This window comes from Crotalus tigris, unplaced genomic scaffold (genome assembly GCF_016545835.1).
Source record: "Crotalus tigris isolate CLP2741 ecotype Arizona unplaced genomic scaffold, ASM1654583v1 scf7180000017691.523996, whole genome shotgun sequence".
In the NCBI taxonomy this organism is placed as follows: domain Eukaryota; kingdom Metazoa; phylum Chordata; class Lepidosauria; order Squamata; family Viperidae; genus Crotalus; species Crotalus tigris.
The window spans coordinates 334,899-361,491 of NW_024096570.1; the positions used below are offsets into that span (position 1 = coordinate 334,899).

General features: G+C 42.6%; 1 protein-coding gene across 4 annotated transcripts in view; it reads right to left on the minus strand.

Moving 5' to 3' along the window:
• Positions 1-3,824: 3,824 nt before the first annotated feature.
• Positions 3,825-26,593, minus strand: part of DEUP1 (deuterosome assembly protein 1) — a 54,514-nt gene continuing 31,745 nt past the window's right edge. The window contains exons 10-12 of one of the 4 annotated variants that reach the window (XM_039338127.1): positions 24,116-24,315; positions 7,628-7,904; positions 3,825-5,315 (exon numbers count right to left, since the gene is read on the minus strand). In XM_039338127.1, the coding sequence (XP_039194061.1) occupies positions 5,142-5,315; positions 7,628-7,904; positions 24,116-24,315 (651 nt within the window). In that variant the 3' untranslated portion in view covers positions 3,825-5,141. Of the gene's footprint in view, positions 5,316-7,627; positions 7,905-24,111; positions 24,316-26,593 lie in introns of those variants that run through there. The other 3 variants (XM_039338126.1, XM_039338128.1, XM_039338129.1) reach the window with 3 other exon arrangements.

Here is a 26,593-nt window from a genome sequence, read left to right on the forward strand (position 1 = left end):
GCTTTAGGCTACAGCTGTTACCTTTTCAATTTCCAAATCCCCTTCTGAATAACACAACATTCAGCCTGTATTTTGGATAGCTACCTTCAGATGCCTATTGAGGTTAGGTCACATCCTTTTTTGAAGGCCTGTCTCCTCAACTTTAAAAGTTATCTCCTGCAGGGACTCATTATTTTTATTGCTCAGACATTATTTTGGTCAACTGTACACGTGTCTCACAAACCATTTTCTCGAGAGAGGCACTAACTATACAGGCGGTGTAAAATCTACCTGGCAGTTCTGGGTTGCATCTTATTTTTCTGTGTTCCACATAATTTCTGGGCTTTGTCATATCAGTATGGGAAAGATGGAATACAATTATTTGACACAGATAGAAGAGAATATTTATAGCTCAGGGCTGAACTGTGAGTGTGGTTGTTTTCTTGCAGACGTTTCATTACCAAACTAGGTAACATCATCAGTGATACAGGTATTTAGCTCGTCTTCTATGAAGGTGAGACTAAACATCTCTTTCTCTAATTTGGGATGAAGGCACCAGGGATGCTTTTGTTGAAAGAAAAATCAGATCCAGTTCCAAGCCGGGAGTAAGACGCTTGAAATAAAATGGAGGCTAAGATGCTAGAAATAAAATGGAGGTTGCATAGGAAAGAAGGGTCTTGTTTATTGATGAGCAGAACCAGCAATAGCGTGCAGTTCTGGGACAGCTGACAAAATGGAGTTGAGAGTAGGTGGGTTTTTATACCTTATTTGGGCTTTATACTTGAAATGCCTGTTGTGAAATGTACTGTGACCTGTGCTTGAGTGTGTCTTTTTGGTATTCTATTTATTGTTTCCTGACTCCCATTGTGGCTTGGAGTTCATGTCCTGTCCTTGGAGCTGGGTGGGGAATGATGATTTTAGGAGTCTTTGTTTTTCTAATCTGATCAGCTGTGAATGAAGGCATTTTGTTTATGAATAGTGTGGCCTGAGTCTTTCTGAGTGAATTAAAAAAAATATTCATTTCTAAAGATTGACCTCCTCAGGTTTCTGCCATTTCTCCTTCAGGGTAAATATTCTATCCTGCCTCTTTTAATATTCCCCAAAATAGTTCATTCTCTGGGAGGTGGGGCTGCTGACTTCCTACACTTTGCCTAAAAATCCATTAGAAAGGCAGTGAAGTAATTCCCTGGAAGAGATGTGCCACTGATTGAGGAAAAGAGTCACACCTAGTCTTTGACTTGCAATCTCACCTTAAAAAGTAGAGGGTGCCAAGGCTGATGGTCAAAAAAAAAAAAAAGTAAAAATGATCAGAATCATGCAATCAAAGCCCCAATAATTTTTTTATGGATGTGGCATATGAAACACACATTAAAAACCAGGCAGGATGATTATCTAGCTGTCATCTTGACCCCCTCCAAAATAAGCAATGTAAACTTATTAACTACAGTAAATGCTCTTAAAGCAGTGGTTCTCAACCTTTTTAATGCCGTGACCCCCAACCGGTCGTAAGTCAAGGACTACTCAACCGGTCGTAAGTCGAGGACTACTCAACTGGTGCAGCACCGTTTGCAGAATGGGACTTTTGGCGGGCTCAGCAGGGCAGAGACAGCCTGGACAATTCCTATTGGCTTTTGAAAGCCAATAGAATTAGACTCTATTCAAGAGAGTCTATTCTATTGGCTTTCAAAAGCCAATAGAACAAAAGGGAGTAGCACAGCTAAGGAAAAGGGGGGGGGAAATGGCGGACTGCATTGTTTGGCGACCCCCATGAAATGGTCGTTCAACCCCAAATGGGGTCCCAACCCACAGGTTGAGAACCACTGTCTTAAAGAGTTATTCCCTCCTTTGAATTGAGCTCAGCTCCTGGTTGAAGGAACGGAAATATTAAAGGGGGTTTTCTTGCAATAATACAGGTCATTCTTGACTTACAACCACAATTGAGCCCAAAATTTGTTAAATTAGTTTTGTCCCCTTTTACGACCTTTCTTGCCACAGTTGTTAAGTGAATCACTGGAGTTGTTAAATTAGTAACATGGTTGATAAGTGAATCTGGCATCCCCACTAACTTTGCTTGTCAGAAGGTTGCAAAAAGTGACCACCTGACCTGGAACACTGCAACCGTCATAAATAGGAACCAGTTATGGACCATCTGAATTTTGATCAGGTGATGACAAGGATGTTGCAACGGTCGTAAGTGTGAAAAATGGTCCTAAGTCACTTTTTTCAGTGCCATTGTAACTTTGAATGGTCACTAAATGAATTGTTGTAAGTCGAGGACTCCTTGTATGAAAGTAGTTTCTCATTGTTTTTCCTATTTATTTTTTTAACTTCTCAGTTTGATCTACAGCCCTAGGATTTACTAGTGGTCTCCCATCCAAATACAGAGCTGGCCTCTTTTGTCCAGACAAAGCTGACATTGCCATCTGCTGAGACCTCTATATATTCAAATGTTTGAAAGATCAATAGCAATATACACAGCGGTGGGACTCAGCCGGTTCACACCACTTTGACAGAACCGGTAGCTAATTTTTTGTTGCCCAGGCTCAGAATGGACTTCCGGAAGCGGCATCCACACAGAGAACCGGTTGTTCACCTATTTGAATCTCACCACTGAATGTACAGTTTGATTGGTAGCCATAGTTGGAGAGACTCTGAAGACCAGTTAGAAAAGAGCACTTGCAACACTCTTGGGATTTCAGATTGATCTAAGATGGTGTTTTTCAACTTTAGCGACTGAAGTGTGGACTTCAACTCCCAGAATTCCCCAAATAGCCTGACTGGTTGGGGAATTCTGGGAATTGCAGTTCACACATCTTAAAGTTGCCAAGGTAGAGACATACTGAGTTAAGAGGTTGTTCAGGCTCTGATAGGGTGGAAATCATTTTCTTATAAAATGAATTGATAATACGCAGTATAATAGCTCTCTTCCCCTCTCCTCTTCTTTCTCCCCACTTTTCTTTAAAATGTTAAGCGCATTTGACATTTTTGTAAATCCTCCTTTCCAGGCCGAAGGGTATCGACAGGGTGTGGTCTGAAAAGTCAAAACGGTGACTACGATGATGTGATTAAAGTTTCATTCATTTTTTTTGTGCGTAAACATAAAATCCTTTCCTGGTTTCTTTCATTATTGATGGGACACGTTCCTTGCAATTCTCCAATGAATTGTGTGTCTTCAAGTGAAGATTTTGGCATGATGGTGCTCAGAGAGTTGCGTATTTCTCTTCTTGAACTTCTTTTTTTGTGGCTTCTAAGGATTTCTGGACTCTTTCTTCATAAGGCACCTTTGATACTTTCCTGAACCTCACTGGAGGTTTTCAAACAGAGGCTGGAGAGTTAACTCTCCGGGATAATTAAGTGCAGCAGAGATCTGCAAAATCAATTTTGTTTTGCCAGATGTCGAAGATATTTGCCAATAAAATTAAAACAATGTCACTCCACTCATATTACTTTTTATTTGCTAATAAAACATAGGGTTTTCTTTTTAGCTGCCCAGAGTTGTTTTGACATGAGATGGGCAACAAATAAATTAAATAAACAAACAAATAAACAAAACAAAATACAAATAAGTATTTTATTTATGTTAATATCTACTTGAATATTGTTGGTTTTATACGATTCGTTTTGCTTCTCATCCAGAACTGAAGAGGCTTCTTGGATGAGAAGCAAAACATCTTCAAGGAAAAGCAAAGGAAGTTCAGTTGCCTCTTGAAAAAGCACCTTTGGGACAACCAGGACCTGGATGACTGAGAATCTACCAGGGGTAGACAACCTTGGCTCTTTTATGACTCGTGGACTTCAACTCCCAGAATTCCTGAGCCAGCCATGCTGAGGCGAAAGGGAGAGGTTTCCAAGCTAAGCCATGCTGACTCAGGAATTCTGGGAGTTGAAGTCCACAAGTCATAAAAGAGCCAAGGTTGCCTACCCCTGACATAGACATTCGTTCATTGCATTGATATGGCCCCCCAACTCCTCCAAAGTGAGCAATTATCTATAGGTATAATAGTCAATATAGATCTAGAAAAGATTCATTAAAACATTTGTTAAAGCAATCTCCTTAATTAAGGTGACCAACTTTTTTACAATGAGAAGGAGGACGCAAATAAATTGAAGAAAAAAAAGTGAGTCTAATGCATGCGTGTATGCCATGTCGTGTTTCGATAAGAAGTAAACAAAGCCACTTGCGCGCGGCACACTCTCTCAAAACAATTCTCCTGTGCGGAGCGCATGTGTCTCATAATTGCGTCTAGCCACATTGTACCAAGCCTTGACGAATCGTCATGTCAAATATAAATATGTCACATCACACGCAATGGATCGGATCGGCATCAATCGAATACAGAGATTTACAGATTAGTCTTCAAATATCAAAAAGGAGGACATGTAGGAGGACATCTTTCAAGAGAGGACAGAACTTACAAGGACTGTCCTCCCTAAAGGAGGACGGTTGGTCACCTTACCTTAATGAATCAAGTAAAATTTCCTATTTTATCCCTCCTGCCCTGAAAGAGATAATCGTTTTGAAGGGTCTGCATCTCATTTGAAAAACAGAAACATAGAATCAACCTATAGTTTATTCCCCCCCCCCTCAGTTTATTTAGTTAGATTTTTTCCAGGGAAAATTATTTTTGTACCTGAATTAAAAGAAGGCTAAAGCTAATGTTACTGCATCTGGGCTGCAAAAATATAATTAATCAGTGGACTGTAGCAAAATAGATTTTCTGCACTGCTTTGGCACCATCTAGCGGTCACCCAGATTTATGCCTCCCTAGAGGGTGTTCTAAATCCCTATGGTTACTCATAGATAAATACCTGAAACTGTTTCTTGTTTTGATGAGACACCTCAGTGTGAATTTTGTTCCTAGCATTGCAACCACTTTGAATTAGTGTCATAGAACATTTTGGATGCAGCATTTCAAATAAGAAACAGAATTTGGATCGCACTAAAAATTAAAAAAGTATTCATATTTAATTTCCAGATTTTTTTTTAGACCTTTTGATACACGATCTTCCAAATTCATGGCTGAAATGAAATCCATAGAGAAACGATATAAAATCTCACATTACAAAAATTTCTTTGACTAAAGTTTTTTTTTTAAATGGTAATTGATGATTGGTGCAGGGATTATCTGTACAATTTAAGGGTTTTTCTTTTTTTTAAAGGTTCATCTGAGGTGTGTTTGCTTGAGAGTGGCATAGTTCTTTATGGTGTTTGATGATTGCCTTTGCAGTTCTTCAATGTGAGAGTTTAAAATCTGTTCAAAGTCTTTTGCTCGCCTCTCTTCCTCCTGTAGGAATTTCTCTGCTGCAGCGGCCGGGAACAAAGTCTCTGGGGAAGGCTGAATGACACAAAGAATTGGCACAATAAAGATAGGTATAATTAGGCAGCTTTTCTTATTAGTGCTGGGGCACTAATGCAAGTATGCTTTATATCTTTTAGACATGCAATCTTTACAGATAACCTGCCTGGCCCTCCAGTGATATTATGACGTCCTATATCCAGGCTGTATAATCCAGTGGGCCTCTAGATGGCAGCAAAGTGTAGAAAGTTTTCTGTTATCACTCTGCTGCCATCTAGTGGTCGTTAGAACTTTAGCAGCCCAAACTGATAATCTAATGTTGAAGAAGGTGCAGAAACAGTCTGCAACATGGAAAGGAAAGAGTATACATATAAACAGCCTCTCCTCCATTATCTATGTATATATTTATTTTGGTCTGAAATCAATAGTACATTAATCAGGGTTATATTATCAGCCAATTTGATGCAATTGTAATTGTATTTGTATTATCAGCCAATTTGATTGCCTTTATAATCACTTAGAATGTTCCGCAGTAACATAACTGCGATTTGTGATATTTTAACCAATTTTTTTCACAAAATGTCATTCAAATGAATGAATTTGCCTAATGACTGCAATGTTTGCTTAATGATTATGGTGAATAATTTTAGAAAAGCACTTCTGGCTACATTGGCTGAGGAATTCTGGGAGTTGGAAGTCCACATATCTTAAAGTTGCTAAGATTGAGAAATACTGGTTTATATTCAGTTTAGTTTCTTGCATATCTATTTTCTCCCATTTTTAATGCAAAATTAAGTGATCTTATGTGCATGAATGAACCATTACAAATGAATCAGTAGTTATAATGTTTATATTACTTTGGATATTATCACTAACGTGACAATTTTTGGGCAGAGTAAATTTAATGCTTCCTGGGGAATTATCAAGCAAAGAAAATGGAATTGTGAGATTTCCATGATACCGAAAGGATGAGCATCTAAATCTGAAATAAAATAGGAGAGTAAAGTAGCATATTTACATACCTCTTTAAAAAAAACCAATGTTTCTTTTTAAAAAGATCTACGTAAAGTTTTAAATGTAGGCTGATTGCACATTTAATTTTTTTTTCCTTTTGACTATCTACTTGACTTTTAAGTTGGGACTGGCAATATGATATCTCTGAGCATGAATGTGTTCACACACAGTTGCATTGGTGTGAATCAGTTCCCTGCTTATACAGACTTGAAGGTTTTAAATAAATACATGTGCAACTGGCACGATACAAGCATAGTAGATTCCATAGGGCACCTTATAAAATAGAAAGGGTGAGCTAAATTCAGGTAATCCTCAAGTTACAATCCGTAATTGAGCCTGCCCATCATGGTCCTAACCAGTGGTGGTATTCAAATACCTGAACATCTGGTTCTCTGCATGGATGCATGCCTGGGCCTCTGACGCCTAGAATGGATTTCCGGAAGTGACATCCATGCACTTCCTGTGGGCTGTTCTGGGCCTAAGAGGCCTCCTCCAGACCTCTGAGGCCTAGAACAAACTTCTGGAAATGACATCCATGCGCTTCCTGTGGGCTGTTCTGGGCCTGGAAGACCTCCTCCAGGCCTCCAAGGCCTAGAACGGACTTCCAGAAGCAGCATGGGTTCAGCTGATTCTCCGGACTCAATAAAATTTAGCTACCGGATTGTCATGTGAACAATCTGATTATGCGACCTTTTTTTTGTGGAGGTTGTTAAGCAAACGTTGTGATTGCAAAGCAAACCAATGGCTTGCTTTTGGGCCCAGTTTTGCCAAAAAGTGAACGTAAATCTCAGTTTTTGACAAAACTGTCACAAACCATGGTCACATGACCGCATAAATCATGGTCACATGACTGCAAATGGATATCAGTGTGGCCCGGATGCCAGAAGTGCAGTCATGTGACCGTCGGAGGAAGCAGCCATTAGGTCTTCGAATCTGGGTCATAAGAACTCCTTAGGTAGAACCATGGTCCTAACAAATGGTCATTGAGTCCCCGGTCATAAGTTGAGGACTACCTGTATTGTGTTTGGAAGTGTGTGAATCTGACTAGAAAAAAAAAAACCAAACAGAAGAACTTTTGAAGTTGAAATTGAAGAACTTCTTGGAGAGCAGGAGAAGCAGGTTGATAAATTGACAGGTTGATAAATGGACCTCGTGGGACTGAGATGTCTACCACTGCTGTCATTTGTGAATACACAAGTTTCTGACAGCTGTCATTTTGTTGGATGACCCACAACAGACTCTTAAAACTTGTGCCCACTAGCTGAAAAAGTTTGGCATCCCCTTAGTTCGCCAAGTGAATACTGACCACTTTCTTATGAAGCAAAATAATAAATTACCATATGTCTTTCTTCCATAATGTAGACCTGGTTCAGCAATATATCAGATTTATTCCTTTCAGGAAAGGAAGTGCAGTAAAATGGTGAGAGCACCTCCAGTGGGGATGGAGATCTACCATCTGCTACAGGTTCACGAACTCTGCTTGATCTTTCAGGAGGTGAGGTGCCATTGCTTCCAAGAGTTATAACATCCTGTAGGCCATGCCAGCCAGGAACACATGTTCGGCAGCATCCCCAGTGTTCATATAATGCAGACTGGGCTGAATTCTGCACGGACCTGAAAGAGCAAAATGTTTACAAGGTTATGGGATCAGTCCGAGCTTCATAATTTTCCTAACAAGCAAAATATTTGGTACAAATCTGTCCATCCAGCTTTCTTTTAGGGAATGGCAGGCAACCTCCATGTGGCAGGAAAAAACTTTAAACTGTCTACACTCTAATATATTTTAATTTTATATACAATATATCAAATACAGGCAGTCCTTCACTTACAACCATTCATTTAGTGACCGTTTGAAGTTACAATGCCACGGAAAGTGACTCGTGACCAGTGTTCACACTTACGACCATCGCAGCATCCCGTGGTCATGGGATCAAAATTTGGGCTCGTGGCAACCGGCATGCATACGTAGTCCTTGACTTACAAGAGTTCATTTAGAGACCGTTCAAAGTTACAATGGCATTGAAAAAAGTGACTTATGACCGTTTTTCCCAGTTATGACCGTTACAACATCCCCAGGATCACGTGATCAAAAATTCAGATGCTCGGCCACTGCTCGTACTTATGACCGTTGCTGTGTCCCTGAGATCATGTGATCCCCTTTTCCGACTTTCTGACAAGCAAAGTTAATGGGGTAGCTAGATTCACTTAACAACTATGTTATTAACTTAACTATAAGTCATAACTCGAGAACTACCGGTAAGGACCAGGTCCTTCAACTGCAGCTAAAAACATATCGACAAACTACCTGCATTTATGACACATTTTTGCACTATCCAAGGGGTCATGCGATCACCATGTTGTGACCTTCCCAACTGGCTTGTAACAAGCAAAGTCAATGGGGGAGGAGCTGGATTCACTTCATGACCGCATAATTCACTGAACTGCAGTGATTCATTTAATAACATAGTAAAAATGGGGCACAACTCACTTAACAACTCATGCAACGGAGATTTGGGGGCCCACTGTGGTCATAAGCCGAGGACTACCTGTATATACTTGAATGGAAGGTTGCTCAGAAAGTTTATATCAGGGGTCTTCAAACTTGGCAACTTTAAGACTTGTGGACTTCAACTCCCAGAATTCCTCAGCCACTCCAGTTGAAGTCCACAAGTCTTAAAGTTGCCAAGTTTGAAGACCCCTGGTTTATGTGAACAACGTTTATATGAACAAAACCACCCCACCAGTTCCTGGGACTTCATACAGATAGTCCTCAATTTACAACAGTTCATTTAGTGACTGTTCAAAGCGACAACGGCAGTGCAAAAAAATGACTTATGACGGTTTTTCATAAACGACCGTTGCAGCATCCCCTTGGTCACGTGACCAAAATCCAGAAGCTTGGCAACAGGTTCATCTTTATGACAGTTGCAGTGTCTAAGGCTGTGGTGGCGAACCTATGGCACGCATGCCACAGGTGGCACGCAGAGCCCTCTCTGTTGGCACGCGCTCCATTGCCCCAATCTTAGGCCTTCAGCTGGTTTTTATAAAACCTTTTCTCTTTAGGCCTCCACCGCCGTGTGCAAAAAAAAAAAGGGTCAATCAATCAATCAATTTCAACTTATTGCGGGACTCGCAAAGTTGGAATTGATTGATTGAACTTTTTAGTCCCACCCAGTCTGCCGTTACCACCAAAGCCACACCCATCCAATGGGCCACGCCCATCCAATGGGCCACGCCCACCAATTGGCCCTGCCCACCCAATGGGCCATGCCTACCCAGCACCCGACGATACATAAGTGGGTTTTGGGTTGCAGTTTGGGCACTCGGTCTCTAAAAGTTTGCCATCACTGGTCTACGGGGGGTTATATAATCAGCTTTTGTGACCTTCCGACAAGCAAAGTCAGAAGCAGAGCGTCGTGGTGGCTCAGGGCTTAGAATGCAGTATTGTAGGCTAACCCTGCTCACACTGCCAGCAGTTCGATCATGACCGACTCAAGGTTGACTCAGTCTTGCATCCTTCCGAGGTCGGTAAAATGAGGACTGTTGGGGGCAATAGGCTGACTTTGTAAAACACTTAGAGAGGGCTGTAAAGCACTGTGAAGTGGTAAATAAGTCTGAGTGCTGTTGCTGAAGTCAATGGGGAAACCAGGGGCACTTAATAGCAATGTTGTTAACTGAACGACTGCCACGATTCATTTAACAAGTGTGGCAAAAAAGGTCGTACAAGACGGCACAACTCCCTTAACAAATGTTTCCGCTTAACCACATAAATTTTGGGCTCAGTTGTGGCCGTAAGTCAAGGACTACCTGTATTGTATTCCAGAAGTGCCTTTTAGGTCTCAGTTTTTTAAGTCTGGACTCTGTCCAAACATCCAGCATTTGCTGCTGTTGCTAGGAAGAACATCTGTTTATCACAGTGCAGCACTACTGCATTTTGCTATCAATCTTGGCACTGTGACAACAAATGAAACAATGCATATATCTTTTGGCTTCTTTTGGGAAGTTGGCTGAAATACTGACTAATTAAATTAATACACGATGATATGCCAAACGGAATTAGTTTGACACAACCTCCTCAGGGTCCCTCCTGTGTGTGGATCAAAACTCTGTGAAGGCAGAGGAATGTCTATTAGTGAGACTTTGCTTTTGATAGGAAGTCTGCCGTTTTTATTAAACCAGAGGGCTCCTTGCAGCCCACCGACCCAAACACAGAGTCCCTTATGGCAGGGGTCCCTAACATTGGCAACGTTAAGACCTGTGGACCTCAACTCCCAGAATTCCCCAGCCAGCCATGTTGGCTGGGGAATTCTGGGAGTTGAAGTCCACAGGTCTTAACGTTGCTAAGGTTGGGGACCCCTGCCATATGGTAACCAATCACATCATCAGATGTCCTATGGTTGGCCTATCAGAGCCTTTACAACATTCAGGGCTTTACAAACTGCCATGCATTATTACTAACTATGCTCACTTAGTGAAGAGATAATACAGATCTGATAGAACTTAGAACATATAATAATATGAGGTCTTTTAGTCCAACACACACACACACCCCCGTTCAAGCAGGAGATCCTATACCATAACACATAAGGAACGGCTGCTGGAATTGGGTATGTCTAGTTTAATGAAGAGAAGGATTCAGGGTTACATGATAGCAGTGTTCCAATATCTCAGGGGCTGCCACAAAGAAGAGGGAGTCAAGCTATTCTCCAAAGCACCTGAAGGCAAGAGAAGAAACAACGGATGGAAACTAACCAAAGAGAGAAGCAACCTAGAACTGAGGAGAAATTTCCTGACAGTTACAATGGAACAACCTTCCTCCAGAAGCGGTGAATGCTCCAACACTGGAAGTTTTTAAGAAGAGACTGGACAGCCATTTGTCAGAAATGGTGTAGGGTTTCCTGCCTGAGCAGGGGGTTGGACTAGAAGACCTCCAAGGTCCCTTCCAACTTTATTATTATTATTGTTGTTGTTGTTACCATTCTGAACAAATGGCTGTCCAGTCTCTTCTTGGAAACCTCCAGTGTTGGAGAACCCACAACGTCTGGAGGCATGCTGTTCTCACTGTCAAGAAATTTCTCCTTAGTTCTAGGTTGTATTTCTCTTTAATGATCTTCCACCTATTACTTCTTGTCCTGCCTGATAGAAGGATAGGATAGGATAGGATAGGATAGGATAGGATAAGATAGGATAGCATAGCATGAGTCTGACGGCAGGCTGCGAAGCTCCAGAGTGCGCCAGTCAAGGGGCCGGCAGGCTGTGGCTGCTGAAGGACACTGTCAGCCCCCATGTGCTTGCTGGCCTCTGTGCGGGGGCCGATGGTGTCAGGCAGCAGCCACTCTGGCCCCTGCCTCACTTTGCCCTGCGACAATGGCACTCCCGCCCTGCCTTGCCTCGCCTCATCCCACAGGAAGAGCCTCCTGCCCACCGCCCCACCTGCCAGAGACCCCCTGGATCTCCCTCAACCCTGCCCAGCCACCACAGGCGTCCCTCCCCACGAGCAACATCGAGGTGACCATGCCCACCTTGGCCACACCCACCCAGTCTGCCATGACCACCACAGCCACACCCACCCAGTAGGCCATGCCCATCTGGCACCCAGCGATAAATAAGTGGGTTTTGGATTAGAGTTTGGGCCCTCGGTCTCTAAAAGGTTCGCCATCACTGCCATATCCTGTTAGAAGACTCATCTGCCCCCAATTTTTCTGTTATCTTTTTGTGTTAGATGGACCCCGTGTACAACTTGGGCATGGCTGATATTCTCTCTAAAGCTTCATTATATTCTAAAAGGAATCTGACACATAAAAGTTAAGAAGCTCTGCTCCAAATTTTAAGTATCTGTAAAACAGATGGAGAAGGAAAATTATTTATATCCATTTGTTTTTGTTTTTTTCCCTCCACTGGACAAACATGATCAGGAAGAGTGCCTATAAATAGCAGAAACCCATTAGCATGGCATCTAGAAATTGCCAATTATCTACTCCCATCTTTCCCAAAGCCCAACACATTTTTATTTTTGCTCTCCCAAACTTATCCTTGCCGATTTTTTTTAAAAGCTTGGTATAATTGCCATGGTAACAGAACAGCAAATTAAAACAGAACGAGGTTGGTTTTACATTCATCATAAAATAAACGATGCCCTTGAGTTAAAATAAGCTACAGTAATGGTTTGGTTCACCTACGTCTGTTTGATATTTGATAATTTAACAGTAGCTTTAAGGAGAAAACCATCATGGATTGTTTAATTTTTTTTAAAAAAAAAATCAAAAGTCAAAGCCAGAATCACAGATGCATTTAATTTTCAGGATGTCAAGGTTTACCGTTGCCAAATATGAGCTGCAAAATTCTGGATTGCCATCAAAGAAGCGTAAGGAGATCTAGAAAACTTTAGTACTTCTAGAGATTTGCATAGTTAGGGAAAAAAACCAACCATTTGGGACTCCATGATTTATACATAATCTTTATTTCATCCATTTAAATTTATAGTTTCAAAAAAAGGTAGATAGCTTTTTCCTAAGCTACTGTACCAGGATGGGAAAATGTCAACAGCAGCCATCACAGTTAAACAAATACCAACTTCACATCTCTATATGTCCTTCAAGCCAGCAACAGAAACTTCAGCAAGTTGACTTGTACAACGCAAGTGCTCCAATAATAAAATGGTTAGTTGTTCTACCTAGAAGAGTTTAAGAAAGAATCCAGAAAAAACATAATTCAATTTGCCACTGAGTGGAGCTATTTAGTGCACTCAGATGGAAGCTAGACATGTCGGAAGACAGATGATGTTGTGATGCTTAATAAATACTTTAAATTTTACACCCCTTCATCCTCCTTCCCCCTCTAGATAATTGTTAATTGGTGCAGGAGGAGGGGGAATAAGATGGAGGGCAATTAAGAGGAGGTTTTGTACCCTATAAGCTAAGGTAAACCATCACTGGGACCAACCCAAAGAGAAGAACACAGACCTGGGAGGCTGCACAAGTCAACTGGAAGTGCAAATGCCTTTGTTTGCCATATAGAATGGAAATATGCCAATAAGTGTTTGGAAGGTCAATGGTTGTGACACAAAGCTATACCCACGCAACTTTATCAAAAAAGTGTCTGGCCACTCAACTTGCTACAGTACAACCAACACAAGATATGAAAAGAATAAACACTACCACACATCAAAATGTCTCAGAAACAACCAACGAGCTATTACCACCACATGGCATCACCAAAGCACACAAACCAACTAAAGCAGGGGTTCCAAACCCCCGGTTCGTGGACCGGTATTGGGCTGTGGCGTGCCAGCAACCGGTCTGCACAAACAAGCAAAGCCCCATCTGTGGGATGCAGGTAGCACACAAAACCACACACTCTCTGATCCTTGGGAAAACTTTTCTCCACAGAACCGGTCCTTGGTGCCCCAAAGGTTGGGAACCTCTGAACTAAAGCCCTCAAAAACATCTTCAGTAAACTACAAAACCCAGTAGCCTAAGAACAGGAGTCATCTACAACATGCAGTGTAACATTATAACAGTCACTATATAATACAGATAGGCAGAGTGCATGCATGAACACCAATGCAGAAAACTTGATGGAAACTCCTTAATTTCACCACACAGGGCAGACTCAACCAAAGTTTCAACTGGGAAACTGGAAGCATCCCAGACCAAGCCACATCCAAAATCTTAAGGGAATTCCTGGAAGCCTGGCAGTCACACAAATCAGCTATCAATAGTTGCATAGAGATAAACCAATTTACCCGCCATTCCAAAGAGATGAATAAAAAAGCCAAGGAGGAAACAAAAAAAGCCAGGATACAATCCCTCCGGCCGCCAGCATCTAAATAACGAGGCAAACAATCAAGCAGAAAGCAATACCCTAATCCAGGAATCACCCAGGAGAATGCCACACCTCCTAGTAGGGCAGGTGACTGTACAGGTAATCCTTGACTTACCAATTGTAACGGAGCCTGCCAATTAAGTCGCAACAGTCATAAAAACGGGTCGGTCATGTGACTGCCCCGAGTTTGTCTTTTATGTGGCAGTTGTTAAACGAGCAAGATGGCTGTAAGTGTGAACGCTGCACTGGTTAAGCCAGGGGTCTTCCAACTTGGCCCTTTTATGACTTGTGGACTTCAACTCCCAGAATTCCTCAGCCAGGCGTGCCTGGCTGAGGAATTCTGCGAGTTGAAGTCCACAAGTCATAAAAGGGCCAAGTTAGAAGACCCCTGGGTTAAATGAACTCATGGTGCAATTTTGTCCCCCCCCCCCAAAAAAATGGAAGGAAATGGCAGTTTCCGGCAAAACCGTTGTAAAATGCAGACGCGGGACTGTGGGATGTTGCAAATGGTCATAAATGCGGGCCTGGTGCTAAGTACCCAAAGTGCGGTCATATGACCATGGGGAGGGGGCATCTCCTTTTCCAGATAGGTCCTAAGTTTGGAATGGTCACCAAATGACTAATCATAAGTTAAGCCCTACCGCTATATCAAACAGGGAGCAAACTCCACAGCCTCTCACCCTGATGATGTTCCCTAGTTGGGTAATGAAACATCTGTAAGAAAACAACCAAGCACAGGGAGCGCCAAAGACTCTGCCCTTCAAGCCTAAGTTACATATATTCTTTTGTCTTCTTTTTCCATTCACGTTAAAATTTCATGTGATATTCCTTCATTTGGTACTGCCTGAAATGACACACAACTTTTCATGCTGTACCAGCGCTGAAGTACTTTTAATGAAACTTCTCAAAATTGCATCTGGCAAGAGAGAAAAGAGCTGAGATGAAAGACGTAATTCAGACTGCTTATTAAAATAATTTCCTACTGAGCCATTTACATTACATACTGGGGTTTTTTTTCTCTCCCTCCCCTTACCTTTTTATTACATAGTATTAACACATTCTATATGGCTTTTAAAATTAATATTGGGAGGAAAACCAGGGGGGCATATTAGGAAGGCTTTACAATATGATACTCCCCCACAAAGGAAATATCTGTCCAAGGTTCAGAAAAGCATAAAAGAATATGATTTAGATTTTTTTTTATTTTTTAAAAAAAATCTCTTTAATAAGCCTCTGTTAAATCAAAGGGAAACTCTGAGCTTTGGCAAAATGAGAAAAAAATATATATATAACGAAGATGGGAAATATGCTGTTGGACGTTTTGTGCTTTCCCAAGTCTTGAAAAGAAGAAAATCAAGAAAATCAAGAATGGCAGACTAAGCAGTTTTTAAAATCAAAAAGCAGCCTGTAGACAAACTATACCATGGCGACTCGGGCCCTGATAGCTCCTAGCTTTGTGCATTTTGTATATTGCCAGAGAAGGACACACAACTTTTTAGGCTAGTGGAAATATGGAGGAAATCTACTGTAGGAACAACAGATCAGGAGAAATAATTTCTGCATCTTATTACTGTAAGGCTTAACTTGTGCAATTTATAACCAGTCATTTCCTGGAAGACAAAGATTTAGTCCTTGATTTCTCGGTATACAAATGAAAAAAAATACCACGTGAAAAAGGTCACCTAGGACTTTGTGGTTAAAAATTTTCACCATCAAGAAAGCTGGGGCATCCGCGGACTCAAGCCTTAAATCCATTAACTGTTTAGAAAATCAAACAGATGAAAATACTTTTCAAATGGCTCTGGAAACGGCGGGGCGTTATGCTGGTGTCTCTGAATAAAGTATGGTGTATCTGGGCAAAATATTAGCCTGTTATTGAGATAGGGCCATTTTTGTAGAGATAGGGGCCAGGTAGAGGTCGTGGCAGCAAACTGCCCCTCCAAAGCCTGTGTGCCTCTTCTCTCTACATTATCTCATCCATTCGCATCACCATGGCAATGTGGGAAAATACCCCAGGCTGGTACAATGACCTCACCTGCCTGATATCAGCTAGCTTACATCAACAGGATGTTGCAACAAACTGCACCCTGTTTTGGGCCTCTGGCTTCTATATTCTTAAGGATTGGTAAGGAGTTTAACCAATGAAATGCTATTGCTACGCTATTGCCATGTTAAACTTTTGCTGCTTGGAAAACTGTATAAAAAGAATAAACGCTGCGAAGGCGGTCAGCCATATTTGCACCCTGCAATGACTGAGCACCGATTACTACAATTTTTCTTATGAAACATAATATATTCTTATATAGGTAGTCTTTGACTTATAACCACAACTGGGACATTGGTACGGGAGGTGGGTTCTTATGCATGTCACCCCTGATTTTACAACCTTTTTTTGCCATGGTTGTTAAGTGAATCACCAAGGCTGTTAAGTGAAGCCTGCAGTCATTAAGTGAACCCGGCTTTCTCATGGATTTTGCTTACTGGGAAGCCAGCTGGGATGGTCGCAAATGGCAATCACGTGAGCCCAAGATGCTGCAACCATCTAAATCAGTGGTTCTCAACCTGTGGGTCGGGACCCCATTTGGGGTCAAATGACCATTTCACGGGGGTCGCCAAACAAGGCTGTCCGCCATTTTTTCCCCCTTTTCTTTGTCCACGCCCCTGGCACCCGGTGATGTATAAGTGGTTGGGGGTCACCACAACATGGGGAACTGTATTATGGGGTCACAGCATTAGAAAGGTTGAGAACCACTGATCTAAATACATGCCAGTTTCAACACTGCAACGGTTGTAAGTGCGAGGACGGATCACAAGTCACTTTTTTCAGGGCCTCATAACTTTAAACAGTCTTTAAACGAACTGTTGTAAGTCGAGGACTACCTGTAATCCTAGCTGAATGTCAAATAGTGTCAATAGCAAATGTTTAAGGATACAAAAACAACTTAGTGAAAATAATGGATGGAAACTATTCAAGGAGAGAAGCAACCTGGAATTAAGGAGAAACTTTCTAGCAGGGAGGACAATTAACCAGTGGAACCGATTGCCTTCAGAAATTGTAGGTGCCTCATGACTGGAGGTTTTTAAGAGACTGGACAGCTACCTGTCTGAAATAGTATAGGGTCCCTACTTGAGCAGGGGGTTGGACTAGAAGACCTCCAAGATCCTTTCCAGCTCTATTCAGATGGATTGATTAAACGTAGGTTCCACTGAGTTTCATCTCAAGGTATCTGAGGAATTTCAGAACCTGCTTTGTAACTGTCAGCTTCTGAAAATCCCATCCATAATCTCATGCCTGAAGCTTCAGAGGTGTGCATCCTCTCTTATGGTTAACTATTTATATGTTATGTACAGGCAAAGCGGTGAAAGCGATAACAAGGAGGTAGACTTCACACAACTATTGTAAAATTCAAAGATTTTACAGCTGTTTGTGCTCTTTCTGCTTTGGACAAAAAACAAAACAAAACAAAAAAAACCTATCACTGGAGACAATGCCCCTTTTTGCTGCTTGACAGAACTCCAGAGCTCAGCTAGTCCCATCAAATCTGATTTTTTTTTCGGGCCTCAAAGACCATTATGATCACATTGTAATTGTTCTCTGAGTATTATGGAATGGCCTGTCTCCTTATTTAACATATGACAAATGGCAACACGCACAGCGTCATTGGTTTGCCCTCCGCTGTAATTGCAAGGGCTTTGTCAGAGAGAACCTCTAATAAACTGCAGTGACCTAAAGTGTCATTAGAAAGGAGCAAGCAGGGCCAGGTTCATTTCCAAAACTCTGCTACCAGCAAAACAACAGGGATGAAAAGAGGTTTGAAAGATCGAAGGTGTCCAGTGCTGACTGGGGCTCTTGTCACTGTACGCTGTCAAACAGTTGCCATAGATTGAGCCCAATTATGTCGAGCTGTTTTACTCTCAGGTCCTCTTAAAAAGCATTAAAAGCTGGCGTAGCCTTCTTCAAATCCAGCACACGTTTCCTAAAAAGCTGGTGCGGGCTGTATCTCTAAATCACAACCTCATTTTTCAAATAGGGTATCTATAACTGAGCAAACAATGTCCTCAAAAGTGGGACCCACCTCTTATAACACTTCCCCACCCCCAAATTTCCCAATTCCTTTAAAGCTGGAAATCACTCCCAAAGAACCCTACTCTTAAAAATAAAAATAATTTTCTATTGAGCTGGGTGTGTGTGGGGAGGGGGGGGGAGGAAGAGAAACCGATTACCAAATAATAGGTAAAAATAAAGATTTCCTCTGACCAGTCACGTCTGACACTAGGAGGTGGTGCTCATCTCTGTTTCTTAGCCAAGGGAGCCAGCATTGTCCTGTGGTCATGTGGCCAGCATGACTAAACGCCGAGGCACACAGAATGCTGTTACCTTCCCACCAAAGTGGTACCTATTTATCTAATCACACTTGCATGCTTTCTAACTGCTAGGTGAGCTGGAGCTGGGGCAAGGACGGGAACTCACCCTGTCGCATGGTGCTTGGGTCTCAAACTCAGCATCCTTCACCATACAGCCATTGTGGTTATATATATGTACACACACACGCACTATATAATGAAGCCTAATTAAAATCATCCGGGCAATCCAGGTAAATTCTGTTGCCTTTTCCTTTAATCTTCACTGCCCTATTAAGTGTCTCAGCAGGTGGCCATCTTTAGTTGATCTTGTTTGGGCTCTAGACCCACAACTGGGTCAGGCCTGCATGGAATTTGGGTAGGAGACCATGAGGAAGTGAGACAGACTGGCTGGGAAATTAAGAAAGCCATGCCAGAAGAGCAGCTACCAATCACTTCTACATGGTTGAGAAGAAAACTAGATGAACAGATCCTTGAAGTCAACAGCTTCAACTTGGGGTTGACTTCATCTTTTATTTAATCAATCTGTTAGTGACTCAGGGGATCCTGAACGCCTGGCTGGGATATTCCAGGCAGACTGCAAGAGAAGAACAGAAAGAAAGACACGTTTGGACTGTGTCTGCTTTATTCTATTCTTCCCTTTACTGGTGATATCATTACCATAGCCCCAAGTCTTTAACTATTGCAATTCACATGTCTTCTAGCTTTCTGAGAAGTGTTATTTGTCATATCAGTTGTTCTAAGATCGTTAGTGTCAATGCAGTCTGGCAATCACCACTGCAAGGACATTTTTATTCGCTTGCTACAAAAAGCCATTTGTTCTATATGGCTGATCTCAGGTGTGCTGTCTAGAATAGCAAATCTACTGTTACAACTTTCTGTTGGACTTTTGTCGCCATTAATGGTATGATCTCATTTTGTTAGCCCTGCAAGGGAGTCCAGATAAGTAGCACAACCAGGAGTATTAGTTCTATCTTTATTGCAAGGTTACATTGACAGAATCTTGCAAGACTGAATGTATTTCTCCTCTCCTTTCCTTTTACTCTCTGGAGAACCAGGAAATGTTTCTCACTCCATCCTCACTTCTGTGAGTGGAGACATCTTTTACAAGCCAGTTGTCCAAACTGCAGCTTTCTTTCCTGCCTCCCAAAGTCATTCTCAAATACCATTGTACATTATGAAGTCCCCCACCCACAAGTAGTTGTGTGTGTAGATGTTTTGGGCAGTGACTCTTCTCAGATGCTTAGACAGCCTCCCTCAACAGGGGGGAGGGAGTACGCTAATGACCAGATGACTGTAAAGCAGGGGTCTTCAAACTTGGCCCTTTTATGACTTGTGGACCTTAACTCCCAGAATTCCTCAGCCAGCATGCCTGGCTGAGGAATTTTGGGGGTTGAAGTCCACAAGTCGTAAAAGGGCCAGGTTTGAAGACCTCTGCTGTAAAGAACATAAATCCTTCTATTCCCCAATAGTCAGCTACAACTGAAAACGCTTCATGGATGAGAAGTGAAATAGTTTCAAAGAGGGGAAAAAAACAGCAAGAAAGTCCAGTTGCCTTTTGGAAAAAGCTTCGAACAGTCACTAAGTGAACGGTTTCTAAGTTGAGGACTACCTGTACTCAAATGAATCTACAATCCATCTAGACCAGAGGTCCCCAACCTTTTGGGCACCAGGGACCGGTTCCATGAAGAAAGGTTTTTCTGCAGACTGGAGCGGACGTGGTTTTGGGTACTGCCTGCATCTCGTGAATGGGACTTTGCTTGTTTGTGCGGACCGATTGCTGGCATGCCGTGGCCTGGTACCGGTCCATGGACCGGGGGTTGGGGACTCCTGATCTAGACTTCAGGTTCAACAGCAGCTGCTTGTTCTGCCTCCACCACACTTTTCTTAATTCTTCACTTTTCTGCAGGAACCAACATGAATGTGAATAGAATAGAAGCTGGAAGGGACCTTGGAGGTCTTCTAGCCCATAGCTTTTCAACCTTTTCACCCATTGTACCATTTTTAGATTATGCCAACATCCGAGTACCACCAGTTGCCTAGCAAGATGTCAAAAACTTGATGACCAAAAAAAAAAAGGAAAAAAGTGATAAAGTACAGGTAGTCCTCGACTTACAACAGTTTGCTTAGTGACTGTTCGAAGTTACAATGGCACTGAAAAAAGTGCCCCCCAAGCCACAGCCGAACAAGACACCTGCCTGCCCACCCGCCCGGCGGCGCTCTTCCTCCTGTCCGAGGTTTTCATTGTTGTAAGCGTTTCTGTTGAGGATTGGCAGTGGGGGTGGGGTGGGGGGTGTTTGGTTTTTATTCCCCCCATCTGCTGGATAGTTGCAGCAGGGTTTGGTCACAAGACTCTGGGACACTGTGACTGTCATAAATATGAATCAGTTGCCATGCATCTGAATGTAAATCACAAGACCCTGGAGATGCTTCAACATTCCAGCTGATTGGCGCTTCTTCTGGGCTCACCAAAAGCGCCAAGATCAGCACCGAGCTCCAGCTGGAGCCTGGCGCTGATCCTGGTGCTTCCACTGAGCCCTGACAGCCCTGCAGCTCCAGCCATCTCTCACTCAGGCTTGTGCAGTGCTGCTACCGGTTCAGCTCATTCCTCTCCCCTGCAACCACTTTTCTAGGATAGTCGCGTACCACCTTCCAGGTGCCAATGTACCACAGGTGGTACCCGTACCACTGGTTGAAAAGCTCTGTTCTAGCCCAGCCCGCCACTCAAGCAGGAGAACCTATGCCAGTGATGCACACCTTTTAGAGACTGAGTGCAATCAAACTGCAAGCCAAAACCCACTTATTTATTGCAAAGTGCCAAGGCTGCATCAACATTGTGATGCCCTCAGGGAAAACGGGAGTGGCCCACTGGGTGGGCGTGGCTGCAGTGGTCACGGCCCACTAGGTGAGCATGGCTGGGACAAGTCCCTCGCCATCTCCGGGGCATCCCCGGGGGGCCAACGCCACATGCTCGCTCACTTTCTGCCCTGTCACTTCCAAACGCCACATGCTCGCTACTCTGGCGAACTCTGCTGGGGCAACAGCACGCATGCCCACAGAGAGGGGTCTGAGTGCTGCCTCTGGCATGCACACCATAGGTTCGCCACCACTGACCTATGCCATCTCAGACAAGTGACTGTCCAATATCTTCTTAAAAACCTCCAGTGGTGGAACGCCCACGATTTCTAATGGCATGGTTACATCCACTTTAGAAGGAGATCTGGATGCTTGCAGTAGCTATAAAGTCACCTGGAAGATTAGTCATCTCACCATCACCCACACACTTGCAGGCGGCTGGGAATCCGGTGGTGAATATTGTTTCTGTGTGTCTGACAGAAGCTCGTTCCTGGTTTAATAGAAAAGCTTCTTATTTTCTGAACATTCCACTAAGAGAGGTGCTTCCTTTTTTTTCCCCCACTCATGGCTGCTGTACTGTGCCAGCTGTAGTGGCTCTCAAGGCATAGCTGAAGAGGATAAAGAAGCAGGTTGGTAGCAGGCTTGACTGGAGGAAGATGGGTTTTAAGTGGCCTAATTGGTCCCCACTGCTACCTCCTCCCTGTTCTCTTCACGTGAATCAGAGGAGCAGCAAGTAACTATTCCTCGGCCTCTTTCATGGCATCCATTGCCATTTTTTTTCTTTTATGGACATTATACAGTATCTGTCTTTCACCCTCATTTTGTGCCGCAATCATTCTCTTAGGGGCATTTCCCCCCCCCTCATCTGCATCTTCTTTCACTTCATTGTTCTTCCAAGCATCCTTTTTCATATTTCCCATTAGCATAACTCCACGTTCTTCTGTAACACAATTCTTTGCATTTTGCTCTGAGCAGCTTCTGCATTCTTTTTCCTCATGGCCATTTCCATTTGTTCGGTCGGGAGATTAATCTGCCGCCTGATACTTTTTTTATACGGGCTTCGCATTTTCCATCCCAGCTGTCATCTTACCTTCCCTCTCATTTCTTTCAGTCCCTCCTATTCAACACCTCTTACCCTCCTTGTAGGCTCATTAATTTTCCCACTCTTTTTGTCAGAAACAAACAAATCTATCCCTGCTTTTAGATTAATTCCTTTGACGTGTGTATGTGTGAAGGAGCTGATGCTTAAGGCAGCTATCTGAAATAAAGAGAACTATTAAGCACATACTCACCAAACCATGTGACTTTTATTGCAGGATCCAAACTGAGTTGGGCATCGGGACCAAAGGTTTAGTCTTCTGAGCTTTCAGATTCATGCTGGAGCCATTCAGCCGAGAGAGAAGTTCCCTCAGGATGGGCTCCAGCACAAGTCCAAAAGCTTGGAAGATTAAACCTCTGATCCTGATGACCGACCCAGATTGGATCTTGCAACAATATCCTAGGAAACGTATATTAGCCTTCATTCATGACTATTCATTCTTGGGTCTCCTTAATGGCCTAATTAATGGCTTAATTAATGGCTCAATCGCTTTTTCTGTGGTTTCATGTTATTCCCGCCTGCCCGTCTGCACTCATATTCATGTTTCTTATCCAGAAACACTTTCCCTTGGATGGCTTTCATTCAGAACATCGTACATTTTTTCCCCCCTTTTCCTTAGCTGTGCTACTCCCTTTTATTCTATTGGCTTTTGAAAGCCAATAGAATAGACTCTCTTGAATAGAGTCTAATTCTATTGGCTTTCAAAAGCCAATAGGAATTGTCCAGGCTGTCTCTGCCCTGCTGAGCCCGCCAAAAGTCCCATTCTGCAAACGGTGCTGCACCAGTTGAGTAGTCCTTGACTTACGACTGGTTGAGTAGTCCTTGACTTACGACCGGTTGGGGTCGCTGCATTAAAAAGGTTGAGAACCACTGCTCTAGCAGTGATGGTAAGACAAAAACTTTTCAGAATTGGTACTGGAGTTTACTTTTTCCTGTCCATACTTGCATTTCTCGCTGTGTAAGCTTTAGAGGGGAAGAGACCCACCTTTGTTATTCACGGAAACGTTTTTCAGTTACTCAGAATGGATCAGTAAAGAAAAACCCCTCCCAACAGAGCTGTGTGGTAATTTTGCATATTAACAGTAGTTAATCTGCAAAAGCTGACTCTGCAAAATCAGAGGCATCTGGCCAGCTATTCCTGGACACCTGAAAGCTGGACTCTCAAAGGTGTTCCTGTCTTTCTTTCTTTCTTTTTCGAAAAGACAACTGGACTGATTTTTTGAAGAAGAAAAAGACGTTTTGCTTTCCATTGAGGAAGCTTCATAAATTGTACTGATTGGTGGGGGAGATGGAAGACAGGTGCTGACAGTTGAGACTAGCTAGTTCATGTAGGGGGGATGGAAGGATAGGTTCTGGTGGGGGAGGAAAGGGAAAGGATTGTGTTTCTTTGCAGTCCTCTGGCTTTTACCCTCCCCGAGACTTGGGGTTTTATCTGTGCCTTCAGGGTTACCTGAATCAGAATCGCCTTGGAACAGCCAAAATCATTGCATTATATACTGAAGATAGTTGGTGTCAAAAGCGGAACTAAGAATGAACACGCAGTTGTCTTCAACAAGGCAACTCTGATGTGACTGCAACACCCATCTCTTTCATTTCCAATGAGGACAAAAGAAAAACAAAATAAAGGAAAAAAAAACGTTAAGGGCTAAAGTAGAATTATTTGTGCACGGGGTCCTGTACCTACTTCTCTTCCTTTGCCTGCATTTTAAGAGAGGCCGGCTTGGCGTGGTTTGCTCCAAAGTATGCAATGGCATTCACCAAGGAAGGCATGTCTGTGTCTCTCGGCAATTTAAGGAATTCTTTGTGTAACCTTCCATTCTTATACTCCAGCATATCAGCAGGATCCAAACAGGTTTTGTGCTCTTTCTTTGATAAATCCACTGTCTGTGGGAAGAAGGTAGGGGGGAAAAATGCTTATTTATAACTCTGGTATAGTGTGTGTGTGTGTGTGTGTGTGTGTGTGTGTGTGTGTGTGTGTATGTATGTATATATATAGTGTGTATATATATAGAGAGAGTTAAGAAACTCGAAATAGCTATCCCATTCTCCCTTAATTCGTTGTTAGCAATCCAAATTTTATAATACAAATGATGTCGCAGTTGCGACTGCTGCCTGTGGATGGCTCTAGATTGAGCTGATACAGGCAAAAGAAAAAGAAAGAAGATTTCTTTCTCCCATATTTGGGCCGACAGGGTGTATCAAGAAACACTCAAGGTAAATCTTCCCCCCCCCGTCTCTTCCCTCCCTGATACAGCTGACAAAGTGAGAAGGAGCCTGTGGCCTACAGGTTAATACAGCTGCCTAACATGCACACAGCCCAGGCTCGAATCTCAGAAGGGTAAGTGTGGCTGAAGAGAGTTAAGAAACTCGAAATAGCTATCCCATTCTCCCTTAATTCTTTGTTAGCAATCCATATATATATATATATATATATAGCAATCCATATATATATGTATGTATGTATGTATGTATGTATGTATGTATGTATGTATGTATGTCAGGGTTCGTTTAGGTCAATGAGAGAACTTATTTATAGATTAAAAAGCCATTTCAAAAATGAGTTGAGGTGGCGCAGCAGTTAGAGTGCAGTACTGCAGGCCACTTTAGCTGACTGTGTTCAACAGGTCAGCGGTTCAAATCTCACCGGCTCAAGGTTGACTCAGCCTTCCATCCTTCCGGGGTAGGTAAAATGAGGACTCAGATTGTTGGAGGCAATGTAAATATATATATATATACATTGCTTACTGGTGTACACTGCTTAGAGAGTGCTTGCACTTAAAGCGGTATATAAGTCTCATAAATAAATAAATAAATTTGCGCCAGACTCATGGACCTCGTCATGGGTCCTGGCCGGCCAATCAACGCTCTGGTCATAATTCCCATGTTACTAAGTAATTTGCCCTTGCTTCCCTTACCTGCGCATATATTGCTACTCACTTCCCTCTCCTCCTCCTGTATCCGTGATCTAGGAGTATACCCTATCTTACTCCGAACAGACACACATTCCAAATCCTTGGGTTGTTTCATCCTCTCACCCCCTTTACTGGGGTACTCCATCACAGTGGATTTTTTACTACTTCCACCTCTTTCATGTCCATCGTTCTCACTACCATCCCTCTTACCATGGGGTTCCGTATTAAATACCCTGCCTTGACTTATACTACCCAACGTTTCCCCCTCCTCTTTCATACACTTGGTGATCAAAAGATGGTGATTGTGGGATCACCAGGTGTATCGTTAATATATATATATATATATACATCAGACAAACCAACAGAATAATAAGTACAGGCATTGAAGAACATAAGAACTCAGTCAAAAAAGAGGAACCAACATCTTCCCTGGTCCAACACCTTAAAGCCACAGGACATGAAATTGACTTTAAAAATACCAGAACCATTGCCAAAAGTGAACATTTTAATAACAGAATAATCAGAGAAGCCATCGAGATAGAAAAACGCCCACACAGCATGAACAAGCGAGATGATACCTCCCGCCTACCAGCCATTTGGAAACCTGCCCTTATTGACAAACGACTCCCTAACCCCAAAATCTTAAACCCCTCTGCAACTCAGACTAACCTGAGCACAACCAAACAGAACACTCCCCCAGCCAATCAGAGCACAGCCAAGCCCCTAACCATTCAGAACACACCTCCACCCAATCAGAACACAGCCAAGCTCCCACCCAATCAGTTCATACCCCCACTGGCAGTTAAAAGGAAGAAACAGCTAAGACCACACATTGCTGCTCAAAGCACGAAGCTGAAAAACACCAGCCTGAAGATGACGAATGGGACTTCGTCGAAACGTCGCCAAGACACTTCCAATTTTACGCGGGAGAAAACCCGAACAACCAAAGACCTACATACAAACACCCGCGAAAACTCAGAAAACAAATATATATATATATATATATATATATATATATATATATATATATATATATATATATATATATCTTGTAATCATACAGCATTTACTGTAAATAATAATAGCAATAGAATTGCCTCTAGAAGCGGCAAGCAAGACAAATGGGTAGGAAAGATAATAGCTTATAGAACACAAAAACAACACATTATACGGCCTCAATGAACCTTGCATTCAAGGCTGTATCCATGTTTTTTAAAAAGCACTCCACGTATTTGAATCACTTGCCTTCG